The 18,676-nt window shown below is 36.6% G+C and overlaps 1 protein-coding gene across 4 annotated transcripts in view; it reads right to left on the bottom strand.

Annotated features, from left to right (window-relative positions):
* Nucleotides 1-7,616: 7,616 nt before the first annotated feature.
* The window catches only part of LOC117323923 (MAGUK p55 subfamily member 5-like), a 59,651-nt gene continuing 48,591 nt past the window's right edge, over nucleotides 7,617-18,676 (bottom strand). For 2 of the 4 annotated variants that reach the window (XM_033879456.1, XM_033879457.1), the window contains 5 exons: nucleotides 15,709-15,833; nucleotides 14,242-14,403; nucleotides 13,646-13,848; nucleotides 13,341-13,454; nucleotides 7,617-12,807 (listed from right to left, as the gene is read on the bottom strand). In XM_033879456.1, the coding sequence (XP_033735347.1) occupies nucleotides 12,622-12,807; nucleotides 13,341-13,454; nucleotides 13,646-13,848; nucleotides 14,242-14,403; nucleotides 15,709-15,833 (790 nt within the window). In that variant the 3' untranslated portion in view covers nucleotides 7,617-12,621. The remainder of the gene's footprint in view (nucleotides 12,808-13,340; nucleotides 13,455-13,645; nucleotides 13,849-14,241; nucleotides 14,404-15,708; nucleotides 15,834-18,676) is intronic. The other 2 variants (XR_004531862.1, XR_004531863.1) reach the window with 2 other exon arrangements.

The raw sequence follows: 18,676 nt of genomic DNA, 5'->3' as shown, positions 1-18,676 counted from the left end.
AAACAGTAATTTAAGTAACCCCTTATGTCATTTGAATATATTAGAGTGTTTTGCAAGGATCAAATGAATTTTAGAAGCGGATTAGTGATTTTGTAAACAGTGTTTACATTCTGTTATAACAAAGTCTTTTAGTAGAAATCAGCGACTTTACTGATGTTTTGTTGATTTCAGAAAAGCGTTCGATAGAAATGACAGGCTCACACTCTGGTATAAACTATCGAAAACAGGAATAAGAGGAAAATTACTAAATCAAATACATATATGTACATGTGAAATCTTGTGTTAAACTAAATGGAAAGTTGTCTGGGTTTTTTTTCGACAATGATATCGGTTTATTACAGGGCGAAATATTATCGCATATACTTTTCTATATTAATGATTTTGAATTATTTTTCAGAAACAACTGTAAAGGTAATTACAATTTTGAAGAACTCAGTTCATATTTATTACTATATGCTGACGATATGGTTTTATTCTCAGAGAGTGTGGAAGGTCTTCAAGAAATGCTGAATAACTTGTATGCATATTGCAGGCGGTGGAATTTAACAGTTAATGTTGAAAAACTAAAATAGTTATCTTTTGTAAAGCAGGTAGAATAAGAAACATTGAGAAATGAACTATGTGCATTAAAATCAACTAAGATAAGAACTGCTTGAATGTGTTTTGATCTGATATAGTTGTATATTGTATGTCATAAGGGATTCATTCTATATAGTATTGTGCATTGTATCTCTACTGTATGTTTGGTCTGTTATACTGATAGGCCAATGGCTTAAAGTTTTGAATAAAACTTGAACTTGAAACATGTATATGTATATGCATGCAAACACACCATCCCCTCCTTCCCCATATCCTTCCAAACATACACCCTCACTAGCCTACAGAACACTCGAACGTTTTCCTGTTGGTCTAAACCATGTGATGCATTGTATATAAAGTTCAGTTGACGTTGTATACGAATGTAACCATTGGTTTCCAAACTGAACGGAAAATGAATGCACCACAGACCATAAACATGTCTGATGTTGTTACTTTGCTGTAGGGCGGCCATTTTTAGCTCACATGGTCAAAAGGAGCGATATGCTAGGATATAGGCTACCATTAGTCCAGTCCATTTACTCAAACTTTAACCCAAAACTGGACATATATATATATATACTAGTATATTTTTGCTTTTTGGAATGGTGGGTATCTACATTATAACAGGGAAAAGTCTATCAAAAACGACCTTTGGGAAAATGGCTTTCAGGCCTTCTAGGAAGTAAAAATTAAAGAGAATATTCACGGTTTTAACCTTCATTGAAGGGTAATCTACCTCTTGTGTAATGATGGATATGGATATAAAACAAACATTATAGTAAGACAAACTCAAATACACAACAAAATGCCATTTTTTTCAACTATGGCATTGGATTGAAAAACAAGAGATCCCAGAGGGATCTTGGCGCCCACCATTGAATGTTCTTCATAGGTTCCATGTCAGATTGATCTTTTCTCTACTTTTCTCTTCTTCTAAGTCTTACTAATCTGTGTAAATTCAGAAGAAACCTCTAGTACTTTTCAAACAAGGGAAACCTATATATAAAATTTAAGATTTAGGCACCAAGGGGAACCTATATATGGAATTTGAGAAAGATTCCTTCAGTACTTTCTGAGAAATAGCGATAACAAACTTCAATTGTCAAAATCCAAGATGGCTGCCTGTCGGCCATGTTGTTTTCCGATTGGTCTCAAAATGCAATATGCATAACTAGGCACGAAGGGGAACCTACATATGAAATTTGAGAATGATCCCTTCAGTACTTTTTCAGAAATAGCGATAACAAACTTCAATTGTCAAAATCCAAGATGGCTGCCTGTCGGCCATGTTGTTTTCTGATTGGTCTCAAAATACAATATGCATAACTAGGCACCAAGGGGAACCTACATATGAAATTTGAGAAAGATCCCTTCAGTACTTTCTCAGAAATAGCGATAACAAACTTCAATTGTCAAAATCCAAGATGGCTGCCTGTCGGCTAGGTTGTTTTCCGATCGGTCCCAAAATGCAATATGCATAACAAGGCACCAAGGGGAACCTACATATGAAATTTGAGAAAGATCCCTTCAGTACTTTCTCCGAAATAGCGATAACAAACTTCAATGGTCAAAATCCAAGATGGCTGCCTGTCGGCCATGTTGTTTTCCGATCGATCCCAAAATGCAATATGCATAACTAGGCACCAAGGGAAACCAACATATGAAATTTGAGAAAGATCCCTTCAGTACTTTCTCAGAAATAGCGATAACAAACTTCAATGGTCAAAATCCAAGATGGCTGCCTGTCGGCCATGTTGTTTTCCGATCGGTCCCAAAATGCAATATGCATAACTAGGCACCAAGGGAAACCCACATATGAAATTTGAGAAATATCCCTTCAGTACTTTCTCAGAAATAGCGATAACAAACTTCAATTGTCAAAATCCAAGATGGCTGCCTGTCGGCCATGTTGTTTTCCGATCGGTCCCAAAATGCAATATGCATAACTAGGCACCAAGGGAAACCCACATATGAAATTTGAGAAAGATCCCTTCAGTACTTTCTCAGAAATAGCGATAACAAACTTCAATGGTCAAAATCCAAGATGGCTGCCTGTCGGCCATGTTGTTTTCCGATCGGTCCCAAAATGCAATATGCATAACTAAGCACCAAGGGGTACCTACATATGAAATTTGAGAAAGATCCCTTCAGTACTTTCTGAGGATTAGCGATAACAAGAATTGTTTACGGACGGACGGACGGACGACGGACCACGGACGCAGGGCGATTTGAATAGCCCACCATCTGATGATGGTGGGCTAAAAAAAAGAGTTGAACTATCAATATGCCAACAGGGGAAAAAATCACTTAAATATCTACATTAGGCCTATTGTACATTGTTGTACATTGTTGCAATTTGCACATTCCGATGACGTTTCATTGTTTACATCATTAACTTTACTATCAAAGATATTGTATTCGCTGGTGGTTCCCGACATGTGTTGGTCGTTGAACTATGGAAGCCGGTCACGAAAACAAGCATTATTACTTACTTGTCAAATTTGAAGTGTAATGATTGCAAGACAAGTCCATGGGGCAAAAACATCTATAGGAACCATTGCATTAAAGAAATAATGCACAAGGAATATTGCTTAAAAACCATTAAGATGATGTTGAACATTATTGGCTTTTATTACACAATAAGAAGAACAAAAAACCGTAATGATCATTATTATCAATACCAGCTTCGAATAAATGCATTTAAATATAGTATGTGTAATTAATTTTCTGAAATGAGATATTTGTGCTTTCATGTAATGTGAAGCTGATTAGGAACTGTTTCAAATTCCTTGTTGAATGATTTCCCAATTAAAAAGCTAAAGTTGAAAAGCTCATGATACCATTTTCTGTGCATGTTCTCCTGAGCAGAAATGCCATCCGGAAATCATGAAAGAGGCCAGATTGGTCAATACCCCTTCTCGTGTTTTTGACCGAATCGTTAAAAATGTTCAAGTTCATCATTCTGACCAATAAAAATGGGAATTGTACATTTTGTTTTTTTATCCGATTGCTGAATATTTTGGCTTGAATTACCACAATAATATGGTCCTTAAGTTAATGGGAATTAAGGTTAAAATAATATCTCTTGGTTTTAGCAAACAGATATGACAATGTTCTTTCCCGCCATTATGGTCAATACTAGAGCGTGGGGGAATACATAATTTTGAATAAAATTCTGAAGTTATATGTACGTTTATTTTATGAAAACGTCTATTTATGATGACTTCTGGTATGACCATAAGGTAATCGAATAAAACTTGTTCCATAAACAAAGGCTTTTTGTTGTTCCGAATTCTGGACTTGGTAATTTTTACTGTCAAGACAAAATTGCACAAAATGATGTATTCACTGTTAGGCCTTGACGAATATGTAAACTGATATAACAAAATTAGTATTTCAAATAAGTGATGTACACACATTAATTGATATAAAGAGCTTTTGGGTATTTGGTGGCCGTTTTTTTAATTAGATCCTACATGCTGCATAAGTAGGTATATCATTCATATTGACAAAAATAAACCAAAAACTAATGCAATTTTGATATATTGCTCAATATTATTTTTGTATGTGTATGTACCATGTATTTTTGGAAGTAAAATATTATAAGACTCTTTCATATGTGTATATGTAGGATAGGGATATTCCACCCGAGGGGTCACAAAATGTGGTGAAACCCGAGGCTTGCCGAGGGTTTTACCACATTTTGTGATCCCGAGGGTGGAATATCCCTATCCTACATACACACATAATGAAAGAGTCTTTTTCTCTCATATCATTACCGAATTTCTGGCGAAAGTGTCCCTCAGCCATCCATTTTCTTCAATTTTTTAATTTTTGTATTTGGCGTTTTTACCAAAAACTCTTATGATATTCTGAAAGACCATACCCAATTTTAGCAAACTAAGTTTGCACACAAATTTCATTCCTTTTGTGGTAAAGTGATGAACGAATGAACAATTCGCCGATAAAAATTGCCGTAACTTGACCGACTTTGACGTGACTGTGACAAAATGTCAATTATCCGTCATACCAACAAAAAAAAGAGTTTTGGAATTTTAACTTATAATTTGATTGAAACAATAAAATAGTTATCTTTTGTAAAGCGGGTAGTAAAAGAAACATTCAGAAATGAACTATGTGCATTAGGTAAATATATTTTCGAATCAAATAAGTTAAGATAAGAAATGCTTGAATGTGTTTTGATATGATATAATTGTATATTGTATGTCATAAGGGATTCATTCTATATAGTATTGTGCATTGTATCTCTACTGTATGTTTGGTCTGTTATACTGATAGGCCAATGGCTTAAAGTTTTGAATAAAACTTGAACATGTACATGTTTATGCATGTAAGCTCACACCATCCCCTCATTCCCCAAATCTTTCTACATATACACCCTCACCAACCGACAGAACACGCGAACGTTTTCCTGTCGGTCTAAACCATGTGATACATTGTATATGAAGTTCAGTTGATGTTGTATACGAAAGTAACAGTTTGGTTTCCAGATTGAACGGAAAACATATGCACCACAGACCATAAACATGTCTAATGTTGTTACTTTGTTGTAGGGTGGCCATTTTTAGCTCACATGGTCCAAAGGAGTGACATGCTGCTGGGATTAAGGATACCAATAGTCCAGTCAATTTACTCAAAATATAGTCCAAAACGGGACATATTTTTTTTTTGCTTTTTGGAATGGTGGGTATCTACATTAAAACGGAAAAAGTCTACCAATAACGATCTTCGGGAAAATGGCTTTCAGGCCTTCTATAGGAAATAAAAAATAAGAGAAAAGTCGCGTTTTTAACCTTCATTGAAGGGTAGTATCTACCTCTTAATGGAGATGAAACATTAACATTATAGTAAGACAAACTCAAATACACAACAAATATGCCATTTTTTCAACTATGGCATTGGATTGGGGAAAAAAAGTTGAATTATCAATATGCCAACAGATTTCACAAATGTTGATTTTGGTAGACTTTTCAGTTCAGGGTTTTCATGTTTTAATATCTACATTATTGTACTATTGTACATTGTTGTACATTGTTGCAATTTGTACATTCCGATGACGTTTCATTGTTTACTTCATTAACTTTACTATCAAAGATGTTGTATTCGCTATAGTGGTTCCTGACATGTATTGGTCGTCAAACTATGGAAGCCGGTCAGAAAAACAAACATGATTACTTACTTGTCCAACTTTGAAGTGTAATAATGATTGCATGACAAGTCTATAGGGCAAACACATCTATAGGAACCATTGCATTAAAGAAATAATGCACAAAGAATATTGCTTAAAAACATTAAGATGTTGAAAATTATTGGCTTTTATTGCACAATAAGAACAAAAAACCGTAATGATCATTATTATCAATATCAGCTTAGAATAAACGCATTAAAATATAGTATGTGTATTTAATTTTCTGAAATGAGAAAATGTGCTTTCATGTAATGTGAAGCTGATTAGGACCTGTTTCAAAGTCTTTGTTGAATGATTTCCAAATTAAAAAGCTAAAGCTGAAAAGCTCATGATACCATTTTCTGTGCATGTTCTCCTGAGCAGAAATGCCATCCGGAAATCATGAAAGAGGCCAGATTGGCCAATACCCCTTCTCGTGTTTTTGACCGAATCGTTAAAAATGTCTAAGTTCATCATTCTGACCAATAAAAATGGGAATATATACATTTTGTTTTTTTATCCGATTGCTGAATATTTTGGCTTGAATTACCACAATAATATGGTCCTTAAGTTAATGGGAATTAAGGTTGAAATAATATCTCTTGGTTTTAGCAAACAGATATGACAATGTTCTTTCCCGCCATTATGGTCAATACTAGAGCGTGGGGGAATACATAAGTTTGAATAAAATTCTGAAGTTGTATGTACGTTTATTTTATGAAAACATCTATTTATGATGACTTCTGGTATGATCATAAAGTAATCGAATAAAACTTGTTCCATAAACAAAGGCTTTTTGTTGTTCCGAATTCTGGACCTGGTAATTTTTACTGTCAAGACAAAATTGCACAAAATGATGTATTCACTGTTAGGCCTTGACGAATATGTAAACTGATATTACAAAATTAGTATTTCAAATAAGTGATGTACACACGTTAATTGATATAAAGAGCTTTTGGGTATTTGGTTGCCGTTTTTTTTAATTACATGTTGCATAAGTAGGTATAGCATTCGTATTGACAAAAATAACCCAAAACTAATGCAATTTTGATATATTGCTCAATATTATTTTTGTATGTGTATGTACCATGTATTTTTGGAAGTAAAATATAATCTCATTTCGCTTATGAGATTAGCTAATAATATATTCTACATTAAAAAAGACAGCAAAAGCTATTATCTTCAAGATAAAAATGATTATAAGATACTAGTCCGCCAGTGAAAATATTGTATCTGTCGACTGCCACTTAACCAAACTGGTGGCCGCCTCTTAAATATCCGACAGCCGCCAGTACTATAGCGACATTATTATTTCCAATGCATGACTGTGGTGATCAAAAATCTTGACAGGTCTATTGTATTCCCGTCCCCAGTGTCTGTCTGTCCATTCGTCTATGAACAATTACAACGTTGCAAATATACACCATCAGCAGATTACTGAAGCAGATAAAATATTTTAAAATAAAAAAGTTTCGGCCGTCACATAAAATATTTTCATTATGGCACTATTCTCAATTTCAATTTCTTTTATTAACTGTGGGCCATATTGCCCATTAGTACATATTATAATATACAAAATCGTAATATACGTGAACAGCAATAGAAATTACAAAGTGGAGAACGAGTTAAGAGTTTGTACATATAGCCAGGATCTTATTGGCTTCGAAAATAAGTAATTTTCATACAGGACTAATTTTTATGTTAATATTTATTCCAAAGATGATCATCATTGATACTGAAATATCGTCCTCCAAATCGTGAATGCCATAAAATCAGGATACGAATCCCAGACATTCCTGTAAGACAACTAACGGTGAACTTAATTAGAAGAAACAAGCAACATGAGGTGTCTGGTTTAACAGCTTTAATATCTGTGGTACATGTTTGTACAGTCTGAATAAGTTATGAGTCATATGTTACTGTTATGCGTATGAAAATAACTGTATTTGTTATATGATCCGTAATGATTTACAATAGAAAACCTATCCCGTATATCATAAGATTACATTATATTGTGGATTTTCTTACAAAAAACTATGTACACTGTAGTTATGGCATATTTACAAACATAAAACTGTGATCTACACAGCTATCTTCTCTTACATGTATGCAATCTTGAGAGAAAATAAATTCATTGCACTGTTTTTTGTTCAATAAACTTTTCAGAAAAATAACAAAGTTCTCCTCCCTGACTACAACAGTACACTACGTATCTGATGTTTGGTGGCAGTTTTACAAGTGTACTAACCTTGTATCATCCTCCATCTAAAATGTCCATGGTATCATCTGTAATATATAGTCTACCAGGATAACACAATACAAGGTAGTAGACCAACAATATTCCAGATTGATACAATGTTAAACACATCATCTTTCCCTAAATTGGGTTGTTCACAATATATCTACAAAAATGTATATCATTTCAGACAGTTAGGGATTTGATCTACACGAAATGGACATCACCATGCATGAGTGCCTGTATGTTTGTAACGTCCCCTGGGATTTCAGACCAGCACGGGTGATGACACCAGTCCTTCACCGACAAACACTGATTTTACTTTTATATGTTAAGTACTTGTTTAACCTTGACATCAAATGTCAGACAACTATATATGACCGTACTGATAAAATCAGTCTTATGTCTGTCTTTATCGTATGGACAACACTCGTGTATCTCCTCTTCCATCTCATGTTAAAATGTTAGAGATGATATCTAAAAAGATGTGCTTTATATATATAGCGAACCATTGTAAGTGATGTTATTTAAATATTTTCATTTACACAAAACATTATCTCATTAGACTTAATAATGTAACACCCTATTACATAGTCAATATTGTATATCTAGTACTTATTCAGTTAGCCCTATTTCAATCATTAAACTGTACTGAAATTTCATTATATGTCAAAATGGTAAAAAATTAATACTATTAGTTAATAATATATCACATTTTTGTTTCGCGTGTCAACGAGTGTTCAATGTTATTGCATGATCCATTTAAAAAAGTCTGGAAGTCAATTCTTTCTGAGTTGAAATGTTGATATTCATAACAATGACGAAAACTGCTCTTCCAATTCTAACAGCTGATGTATAATATAAAAGTTTCTTTGAGCCCTGCATATTTACTGAAATGATTAAAAATGATTTTGAAAGATCAATCAATTCAAAAGAATAAAAAAGAAAAGATGTCAGATTATTTAACATGATTGAAAACAGGAGGTGCCGTACAAGCTATCAGCACTATGGACATCACATATACTTATAGTGTGTTGTGATTTGAACAAGATGGACGGCACACCAAAAAGATAGGCAAAATGAAAATTGTTGAAAAAGATGACTTGGTACCTTTGAGCGAGATTACCTTAAGAATTTCAATCTATATTACTGCTTACATTCATTTTATTAAGGCAAATTTGTATTAAAATATCTGAACTGGCATTTACTGGTTTCCTGGTAAAAACATTGACACTCAGTAGATAGGGGCTACCTTGTAAAACTTTGGTACTCAACCAAAAATATCTGTAAGCTTTGGATCCAGTCAAAACTCCAACACCCCTCATTTTCATTAGGAATTGTAATTTGATAAACACTTTGTTTCTTCTTTAAAACCACCTGTATAAATCAATCACATGATACATTTTATATGGTTTATGGGTATGATAGATTACCAATGTGCATCAATACACTAACAATACAATACAACACTTTCCATATCACTTTACATCAAGGCAGTCGTTAAAATGTCATAGCACCGTGATTAGAGGATAACAACTGACCTATCATTTCCTACATCGGACAGTTTCTAACCATATATAGCCATATTAATTACATATTCATAATACAGAAACTGAGAAAACTACTTTCAGCTCAAGAAACTAACCTCTGGTGTTTTTTCTCTCTCTCGAATTCCTGATGTCAAATTCTTGATTTTGACATTAAGAGCACGGCTGACACCTATTAACTACTGTACATTATATTTACATGATGTTAGTTTCATCTTGTCTGGGGCAATTTTTCAAATGATCTCTGAGTTTATAACATTTAAAAGTTTAATAGGCGGAGACAAAGAAATCTGATTTGTTTTGGATCGGAGCTGGATCACAACCATGTCAGATCATAACTCACATTGGGTGAGCATGTGCTGTTCAAGTATTGTCTCAGTTATATTTGGCAAATACAGGCCATTCTCACAACTCAAATACATCCTAAATTATAATTCTTCCTGAATATTTCTCACAACTCAAATCCATCTTAAATAATTCTCACAACTTAAATCCCTCCTAAATAATTCCTACAACTCAAATCCATCCTAAATTATAATTTTCCTGAATATTTCTCACAACTCAAATCCATCCTAAATAATTCTCACAACTCAAATCCATGTTAAATAAAGTATCAGTAAAACAAAAGAGTATAAAACAATAGATGTACCGATGAATTGTTCTGTAGGAAATCACAGTCCTCACATTCTATGTATTGTGCCCGAGACACATAAACTCAACATTGTTCACCTTTAAACTTTGCCAAAAAAAAGTGTGCAGTTTCTTGTTGATTCTTAACACCAGAACCTTGAGCATGCTGCTATAACTATAAATGACATATCTATGTAGTCACCTAGATTTTACACAAGGGGTATATGGTATATTCAGATAATGAAGTCCTTCTGAAATGTCTATGGACAAAAGTTTAACCCCTCACAGTATAAAGAGCTCTACATAGGTCAAATGCATTGCTGATGACCAAGGTATCTGAATTTATATGTGTATTTTAGATTTTCATTGATTTACTGAATGTACCATTTCTTTGTAATCATTAAAACTAAAAACAAAGAAAGTATGATCATTGAACCAAAAATAGTTAAGATGACTTCAATAACAATTCCTCAGTTTCAAAAAATTATCTAACACAAGATTTTTCAAACAAATGATGTGGATGTCATCTGACGAAATGAAGAAATTTCCTCCTCAAGACTGAAGGCAATCTCATGCACTGTGTTCAACACAAATAAATGACTGTGTGATATGTTGATATAAATTGTCTGATAACAATGTAACTAACAATAAGAAAATAGAATATTGAATGGATGGAATGCAATTCTATGAAGAAAAACAAGCGTGACACATGGACGTAAATGTTATACATAAGTCACTGTGTGGTCCTGCTCCAGTTTCACAGACTCCTACAGTACTATGATTATATATAATCCTTGATATCAGTAGAGTGTGGAACAAGAACAGGACTGGACTACAATCATGCATGAATAAACACGTCTTGAAAAATGGAAGACATTTCATTAAAATGTTTAAAAAAAGTGAGAAAAAAACCACATTGAATATTTACCTAAAATAACCTTTCAACTTTTTCGTTAATTTTCATTTGTCAAATTGAAAAAATCAAATATCCTCAATAAAGTATGCTAGTTATATATCTTCTTAGTGCTTGTATCCCAGACAACCTCTGACATATCCTTTAACCTAAACAACCTCAATATGATAAATTGTTTACAACCTCCAATATATCCTGTGTTCTAGACATCATCTGCATGATACAGCCTGTAACCTGGACAGTCTTTTATACATCCTGTATCCTTGACAACCTCTGATACATCCTGTATCCTTGACAACCTCTGATATATCCTGTATCCTAGACAACCTCTGATATATCCTGTATCCTAGACAACCTCTGATATATCCTGTATCCTAGACAACCTCTGATATATCCTGTATCCTTGGCAACCTCTGATATAACCTGTATCCAAGACAACCTCATATATATACTGTATACTAGACAACCTCTGATATATCCTGTATCCTAGACAACCTCCGAGATATCCTGTATCCTGGACAACCTCATATATATACTGTATCCTAGACAACCTCTGATATATCCTGTATCCTAGACAACCTCTGAGATATCCTGTATCGTAGACAACCTCTGATATATCCTGTATCCTGGACAACCTCTGATATATCCGATATCCTTGACAACCTCTGATATATCCTGCATCCTAGGAAATCTCTGATATATACTGTATCCTAGACCACCTCTGATATATCCGATATCCTAGACAACCTCTGATAAATCCTGTATCCTAGACAACCTCTGATATATCCTGCATCCTTGGCAACTTCTGATAAATCCTGTATCCTAGACAACCTGTGATATATCCTGTATCCTAGACAACCTCTGATATATCCTGTACTCCAGAGAACTTGATACATGTTCTTACATAGATTGATGAAATCTAGTATAAAACAGCTAATGGGCTTGCATATAAACATTTTCTCCACTCACCTGATTACATTAATGTATAGTGGTTATCTAGTACAAGCACATCATATTCCAGCTTTCAGCAGTGTTAAGTTATAGCCCTGTTATTTTGATTGCTGATAGTCAAACCACAATTTTCCTTTGAATACTATGTAACATTACCAGTTTGTGTGTAAAGCCTTAACAGTAGAACTGTTACACATCAAAACTGTGTAGGGTTTAAACAACGCCACCAAGTTCTCGTGGGGAATACATAACAAAGACAAGGTATACATCTAGTTAAATAGATTCCTCACTCTCCTGATATGCTGACTATACTTTTGTAGTACCTCCTGGTTATCTTGGGGAATTGGTAGCTAATAACTGATCAATGGAAAGGAGTCTTTAGGCAGTCGACTGATCCATAGCCAACTGCAAAACTTGACGCATGACATTGGAGTCTCCTTTTTCTCATCAGCTCATGTCTGCTCATCCCTAGGAAATGAGGACAATTTGTCTAATTATAGATGGAGTCACCAGCCTATATAAATAAGCAGTGAAAAACCATCATGTGACATCGTTATCTTGTCTTGAGTGAGAGGAGTCACCTGTCAGCTGTCAACCAGTGAGCAGGTACCCATTGAGGCTCCACCTCTATACGGTTGATTTCTTTTAGTAGCTCCTCATATGCCAGGTCCATGTCTGAATTGACGAGGATGAAGTCAACCAGATGTCCGTACTTGTCCTCCATCTCACGAGCTCGATCAACCGTATCCTTAAGATCTTCATCCTAAAAAGGAGGTAGACAGATGATTACCAAGGTAACAAGAGTAACTTTGACAGATCATCACATAACCAGGCCAAGTATTATGTAATCTGACATCAAGGAAATGGTACAACATCACATATTGACCATAAAAAAACCCACTAAACAGCCGACTTTCTGAGTTTTCTCCCCCTTACAGCTTGCTTATGAGTTACTTCCCTTTGAAAGCTATCCATTTTATCGATATACAAGAGCCTGTTCGTTTATGCAGACAAACCGGTTTGACAGTTTTTAAATGTAATATTTCAGATATGTATCTTGACGGACCTGTAAATGTTAATACAGGCCTGTCATACTTAAAGTTACTTTTGTCAGAAATCCATTTTATCCATATTTTATTTGATACGACACCTCAGTAACAACAATCATAACAGAAAATTACTGTCCTGTAACAATTTACTGGATAAATTTTAAAGTACAGAGAACTTCACCTTTGAAGTAACAATCATCACAATTCAACAAGAGTTATGTCCCCTTATCACAAAAAAATGTCTTACCGTGATTTTGGTCTGTCCCAGGCGTTGCTGAATCTGTCTCAATTTCTCCATGTTTTGGGGATACACTAGAATCACGTATGGTTTCAAGTCAGATGTATATAACTCTCGTAATGTCTGTAACAACAGAAACAAAGGTGGTTAAAATTCCTTTTTAAAATATGCATGCATCCTCTTCCTCCAACTCTAATTAAAACTGATAGGGATGAACATATGTATAAATCTTCATTATATCTAAAGGTTTCAAAATTGAACATAATAAAAAAAAAAAAAAACAAATGTAAATCATGTATAAGAAATTGTCCTACCTCTGCATGTAAGTTGAGGATACAGATCTTGCCCTGGTTGATAACTTGTCGGACAGCACCAAATGTTGTACCATACAAGGCCTTCTGAAACTCTCCTTGCTCTATAAACTTTCTCCCAATGATATCCGCCTCAAAAATGGCACGAGGTACAAAATGGTAATCTTTTCCATCCACTTCATGTTCTTCTTGAGGACGGCTGGTATCTGTAGATAGAAAATGATCATTCATAATACATACAGAAACATTTAAGACAGTTTTGTATTTACTGTGATTATATTTATTTTGGAGATTCAAATTTCAGCACATAATTGAATTTAAACAGATTAGGGCACTAGTAAAATGTACTTTCCACGATAGAAAACAATATACAGAAACAACAATTAGCACAATTTTTATTTAGTGGAAGGATTTCAAAGTATAAAATAGTCACAAGATTACCACTAATATTGACAGTATATATAAGAACTGTTTGAGTGCTTTAATTTTTCTGGTAATCAGTCTTAAGATTGATTTGCGTATATTTTGGTCATTAGTGTATGACTGGTTTCTGATTGTATATCTGGTCATCAATAAGGAATGTAGGAACCAATACTAACGAGGAACAGCAGCTGCAAATCGGTCCAAGTCAGCTTCCATAAGCCTCTGTCTAAGTTCGTGGCGACCTACATTTGGTGGACCTATCAGAACAATTGGACGTTTCTTGTTGGGTTGTGGAAAGTACTGGACAACCTCCTCATAGGTAAGAATCTCCTCTGTATCTGTAACACAAGAATTATGAATAATCAAATGTCCTGCCTGTACCTTGCTTTGTTAGTATTATTAAGTTACCGTAAATATTCGGGTATAGTGCGCACTCGCGTATAGTGCGCAGGTACGTTTTTGAGGTTCATTTTCAAAAAAAAAAAAATTAACAATTTTTTTTTTCAATTTTCAACTGAGCGGTAGATGAATTCTAAAGCATAAGATGATAGGAAGTTGTAACTTATGAAAGATTATTTACAATGTACCACATTTAATTGGAATCACCGGTCAGATTTGACACATTGGATTGACAGGTTGTTTACATTATACCGCCACAGGCCTAGTCAGCTTGCAAATTGTAGCGGTCCCATCTAGGTCCCATCTACGCTGTTGTACCAACAAAATAATTAATCCTACCCTCAATTACCTTGTGATTTTCACGCAGGTATGATCTCTTGTGGTATCTGTCCACAAACATACAAAGCTTATTAAGCTCAATTATAACAAGATTGACTAGTAAGCTGACTGCTACGTAATGTTACACAGGCCGCCATTTTGTATACAGTACGGAAACAAGTCTGCAGTCGTCGTGCTGGTCACAACTTTTATATCAATGAATTAACATGTGTAAAGGATACATCTACAGTGAAGACGATAAATAAGAGTACCCTGGTAGTTTTCACAGTCTTATCATATTTTTTTATGGCCAGTTGGTCAGTGACTGCCGCACGAGATCAAGGCATTAGTGTTACCCGTGCCTAATTGCGCATGCGTGCTGTTTCAGCTTCCGTAAATAAACAAGTTGAACGGTATCAGTTTCTGGCAACATTCTGGATTTATAAGGTGATTAATTTAGAAGTATGAAATAACTAAGTACTGCTATATCATTTCAAGTTTTGTTTGATGTTAATTGAGATGTTATACATCGTTTTGGACCTGAATACGGGAACATCCTCAAGTGAGATATCGTATGTGTACGGAACATGTGGCTCACGATCGACTTAGATAAATCCACGTAATTGCTGATAAATACACAATTTCAAGGAATTAAACATTAAAATAACTATTCATTTCTTTGATTATTTGTTAACTATTACTTTCTTAATGCTTTATATATGTTATATATATATATATAAGTATTAAATCAATCCTGCTGTGAAAGGAAACGATCACAAATCTCAGTCAAATCACATTCATTCTGACTGGGAAAAGGCTTGTACTTGCGTATAGTGCGCAGTGGTCTTTTTCACTTGTCAATTTTTGAAAAAAAGTGCGCACTATACGCGAATATTTACGGTACTTCCTTTATCATGTTGACTTACCATCAGTTTCTCTGTATAATGATTTCTTTTTTTTCTTTTTGTCTTTCTTTCCACAGGCACATGACCGACCCTTCTTTTGATTTTCTTTGTTTTCCCCGGCTAATGTTTTCCTGTTCGCTTCAACTCTGACAAGCAAAGAAAACAGAAAACTATTTGAATACCTGAATCTTGGGCAACCTTACCAAACTAAAGCACACCAAGTTGGAATCAAACACTACCAAGAATTTTGTGTCACCTCTATTTGCAGCAAAATTAGGTACAAGCTGAAAACTTTTATTATCATTATAGTTACTCCATACCTATCACCAATTCATCGTCAAATGTAGTTTTTGAAAAAAATCTGATGCTCTAGAAATAGATTTTTCTGAAACATTTCAGAAACACTGTTTGTAGGTTTGTTTTTCCTCTGGGTTATTGCCCCGCAAAAAGCCAGGGTCATTTTTAACAAGGGTCTCCTTGTAGTAATTGGTGACTAAACGTCACTGTACAACATGTGGGAGGCCAGTCTGAGTAATAAGGGTAAAGTGTCTTGCCAAAGGACACAAAAACAACAGCAAAGAGTGGCCTATTTCTCAGATTCCTGAGAAACACAAACCAATATGGGTAGGAAGCCTCGAACCATGCACCTCAGATCCACACTCCAGATTATGCTGACAGCGTTCTAACCCATCCAACTATCATGGTCAAAAACAGACTGACTTACTGCTGTGTGAAGTGTGGGGACTGACTTACTGCTGTTTGAAGTGTGGGGACTGACTTACTGCGGTGTGAAGTGTGGGGACTGCCTTACTGCTGTTTGAAGTGTGGGGACTGCCTTACTGCTGTGTGAAGTGTGGGGACTGACTTACTGCTGTGTGAAGTGTGGGGACTGACTTACTACTGTGTGAAGTGTGGGGACTGACTTACTGCTGTGTGAAGTGTGGGGACTGACTTACTACTGTGTGAAGTGTGGGGACTGACTTACTGCCGTGTGAAGTGTGGGGACTGACTTACTGCTGTGTGAAGTGTGGGGACTGACTTACTGCTGTGTGAAGTGTGGGGACTGACTTACTACTGTGTGAAGTGTGGGGACTGACTTACTGCTGTGTGAAGTGTCTGGATTGACTTACTGCTGTGTGAAGTGTCTGGATTGACTTACTGCTGTTTGAAGTGTGGGGACTGACTTACTGCCGTGTGAAGTGTGGGGACTGACTTACTGCTGTGTGAAGTGTGGGGACTGACTTACTGCCGTGTGAAGTGTGGGGACTGACTTACTGCCGTGTGAAGTGTGGGGACTGACTTACTGCCGTGTGAAGTGTGGGGACTGACTTACTGCTGTGTGAAGTGTGGGGACTGACTTACTGCCGTGTGAAGTGTGGGGACTGACTTACTGCTGTTTGAAGTGTGGGGACTGACTTACTGCCGTGTGAAGTGTGGGGACTGACTTACTGCTGTGTGAAGTGTGGGGACTGACTTACTGCTGTGTGAAGTGTGGGGACTGACTTACTGCTGTGTGAAATGTGGGGACTGACTTACTGCTGTTTGAAGTGTGGGGACTGACTTACTGCCGTGTGAAGTGTGGGGACTGACTTACTGCTGTGTGAAGTGCGGGGACTGACTTACTGCTGTGTGAAGTGTGGGGACTGACTTACTGCTGTTTGAAGTGTAGGGACTGACTTACTGCCGTGTGAAGTGTGGAGACTGACTTACTGCTGTGTGAAGTGTGGGTACTGACTTACTGCTATGTGAAGTGTGGGGACTGACTTACTGCTGTTTGAAGTGTAGGGACTGACTTACTGCCGTTTGAAGTGTGGGGACCGACTTACTGCCGTGTGAAGTGTGGAGACTGACTTACTGCCGTGTGAAGTGTAGGGACTGACTTACTGCCGTGTGAAGTGTGGAGACTGACTTACTGCCGTGTGAAGTGTGGGGACTGACTTACTGCTGTGTGAAGTGTGGGGATGGACTTACTGCTGTGTGAAGTGTGGGGACTGACTTACTTCTGTGTGAAGTGTCTGGACTGACTTACTGCTGTGTGAAGTGTGGGGACTGACTTACTGCTGTGTGAAGTGTGGGGACTGACTTACTGCTGTGTGGAGTGTGAGGACTGACTTACTGCTGTGTGAAGTGTGAGGACTGACTTACTGCTGTGTGAAGTGTGGGGACTGACTTACTGCTGTTTGAAGTGTGAGGACTGACTTACTGCTGTGTGAAGTGTGAGGACTGACTTACTGCTGTGTGAAGTGTGAGGACTGACTTACTGCTGTGTGAAGTGTGGGGACTGACTTACTGCTGTGTGAAGTGTCGGGACTGACTTACTACTGTGTGAAGTGTGGGGACTGACTTACTGCTGTGTGGAGTGTGGGGACGGACTTACTGCTGTTTGAAGTGTGGGGACTGACTTACTGCTGTGTGAAGTGTGGGGACTGACTTACTGCTGTGTGAAGTGTGAGGACTGACTTACTGCTGTGCGAAGTGTGAGGACTGACTTACGGCTGTGTGAAGTGTGGGGACTGACTTACTGCTGTGTGAAGTGTGAGGACTGACTTACTGCTGTGTGAAGTGTCGGGACTGACTTACTACTGTGTGAAGTGTGGGGACTGACTTACTGCTGTGTGGAGTGTGGGGACGGACTTACTGCTGTGTGAAGTGTGAGGACTGACTTACTGCTGTGTGAAGTGTGGGGACTGACTTACTACTGTGTGAAGTGTGGGGACTGACTTACTGCTGTGTGAAGTGTGGGGACTGACTTACTGCTGTGTGAAGTGTGGGGACTGACTTACTGCTGTGTGAAGTGTGGGGACTGACTTACTGCTGTGTGAAGTGTCGGGACTGACTTACTGCTGTGTGAAGTGTGGGGACTGACTTACTGCTGTGTGAAGTGTGGGGACTGACTTACTGCTGTGTGAAGTGTGGGGACAGACTTACTGCTGTGTGAAGTGTTGGGACTGACTTACTGCCGTGTGAAGTGTCGGGACTGACTTACTGC

Source organism: Pecten maximus, chromosome 3, assembly GCF_902652985.1.
Source record: "Pecten maximus chromosome 3, xPecMax1.1, whole genome shotgun sequence".
NCBI classification, from domain to species: Eukaryota; Metazoa; Mollusca; class Bivalvia; order Pectinida; family Pectinidae; genus Pecten; species Pecten maximus.
Note: the sequence above shows the minus strand (reverse complement) of the source record. Positions and strands in the feature narration are given on the sequence as shown.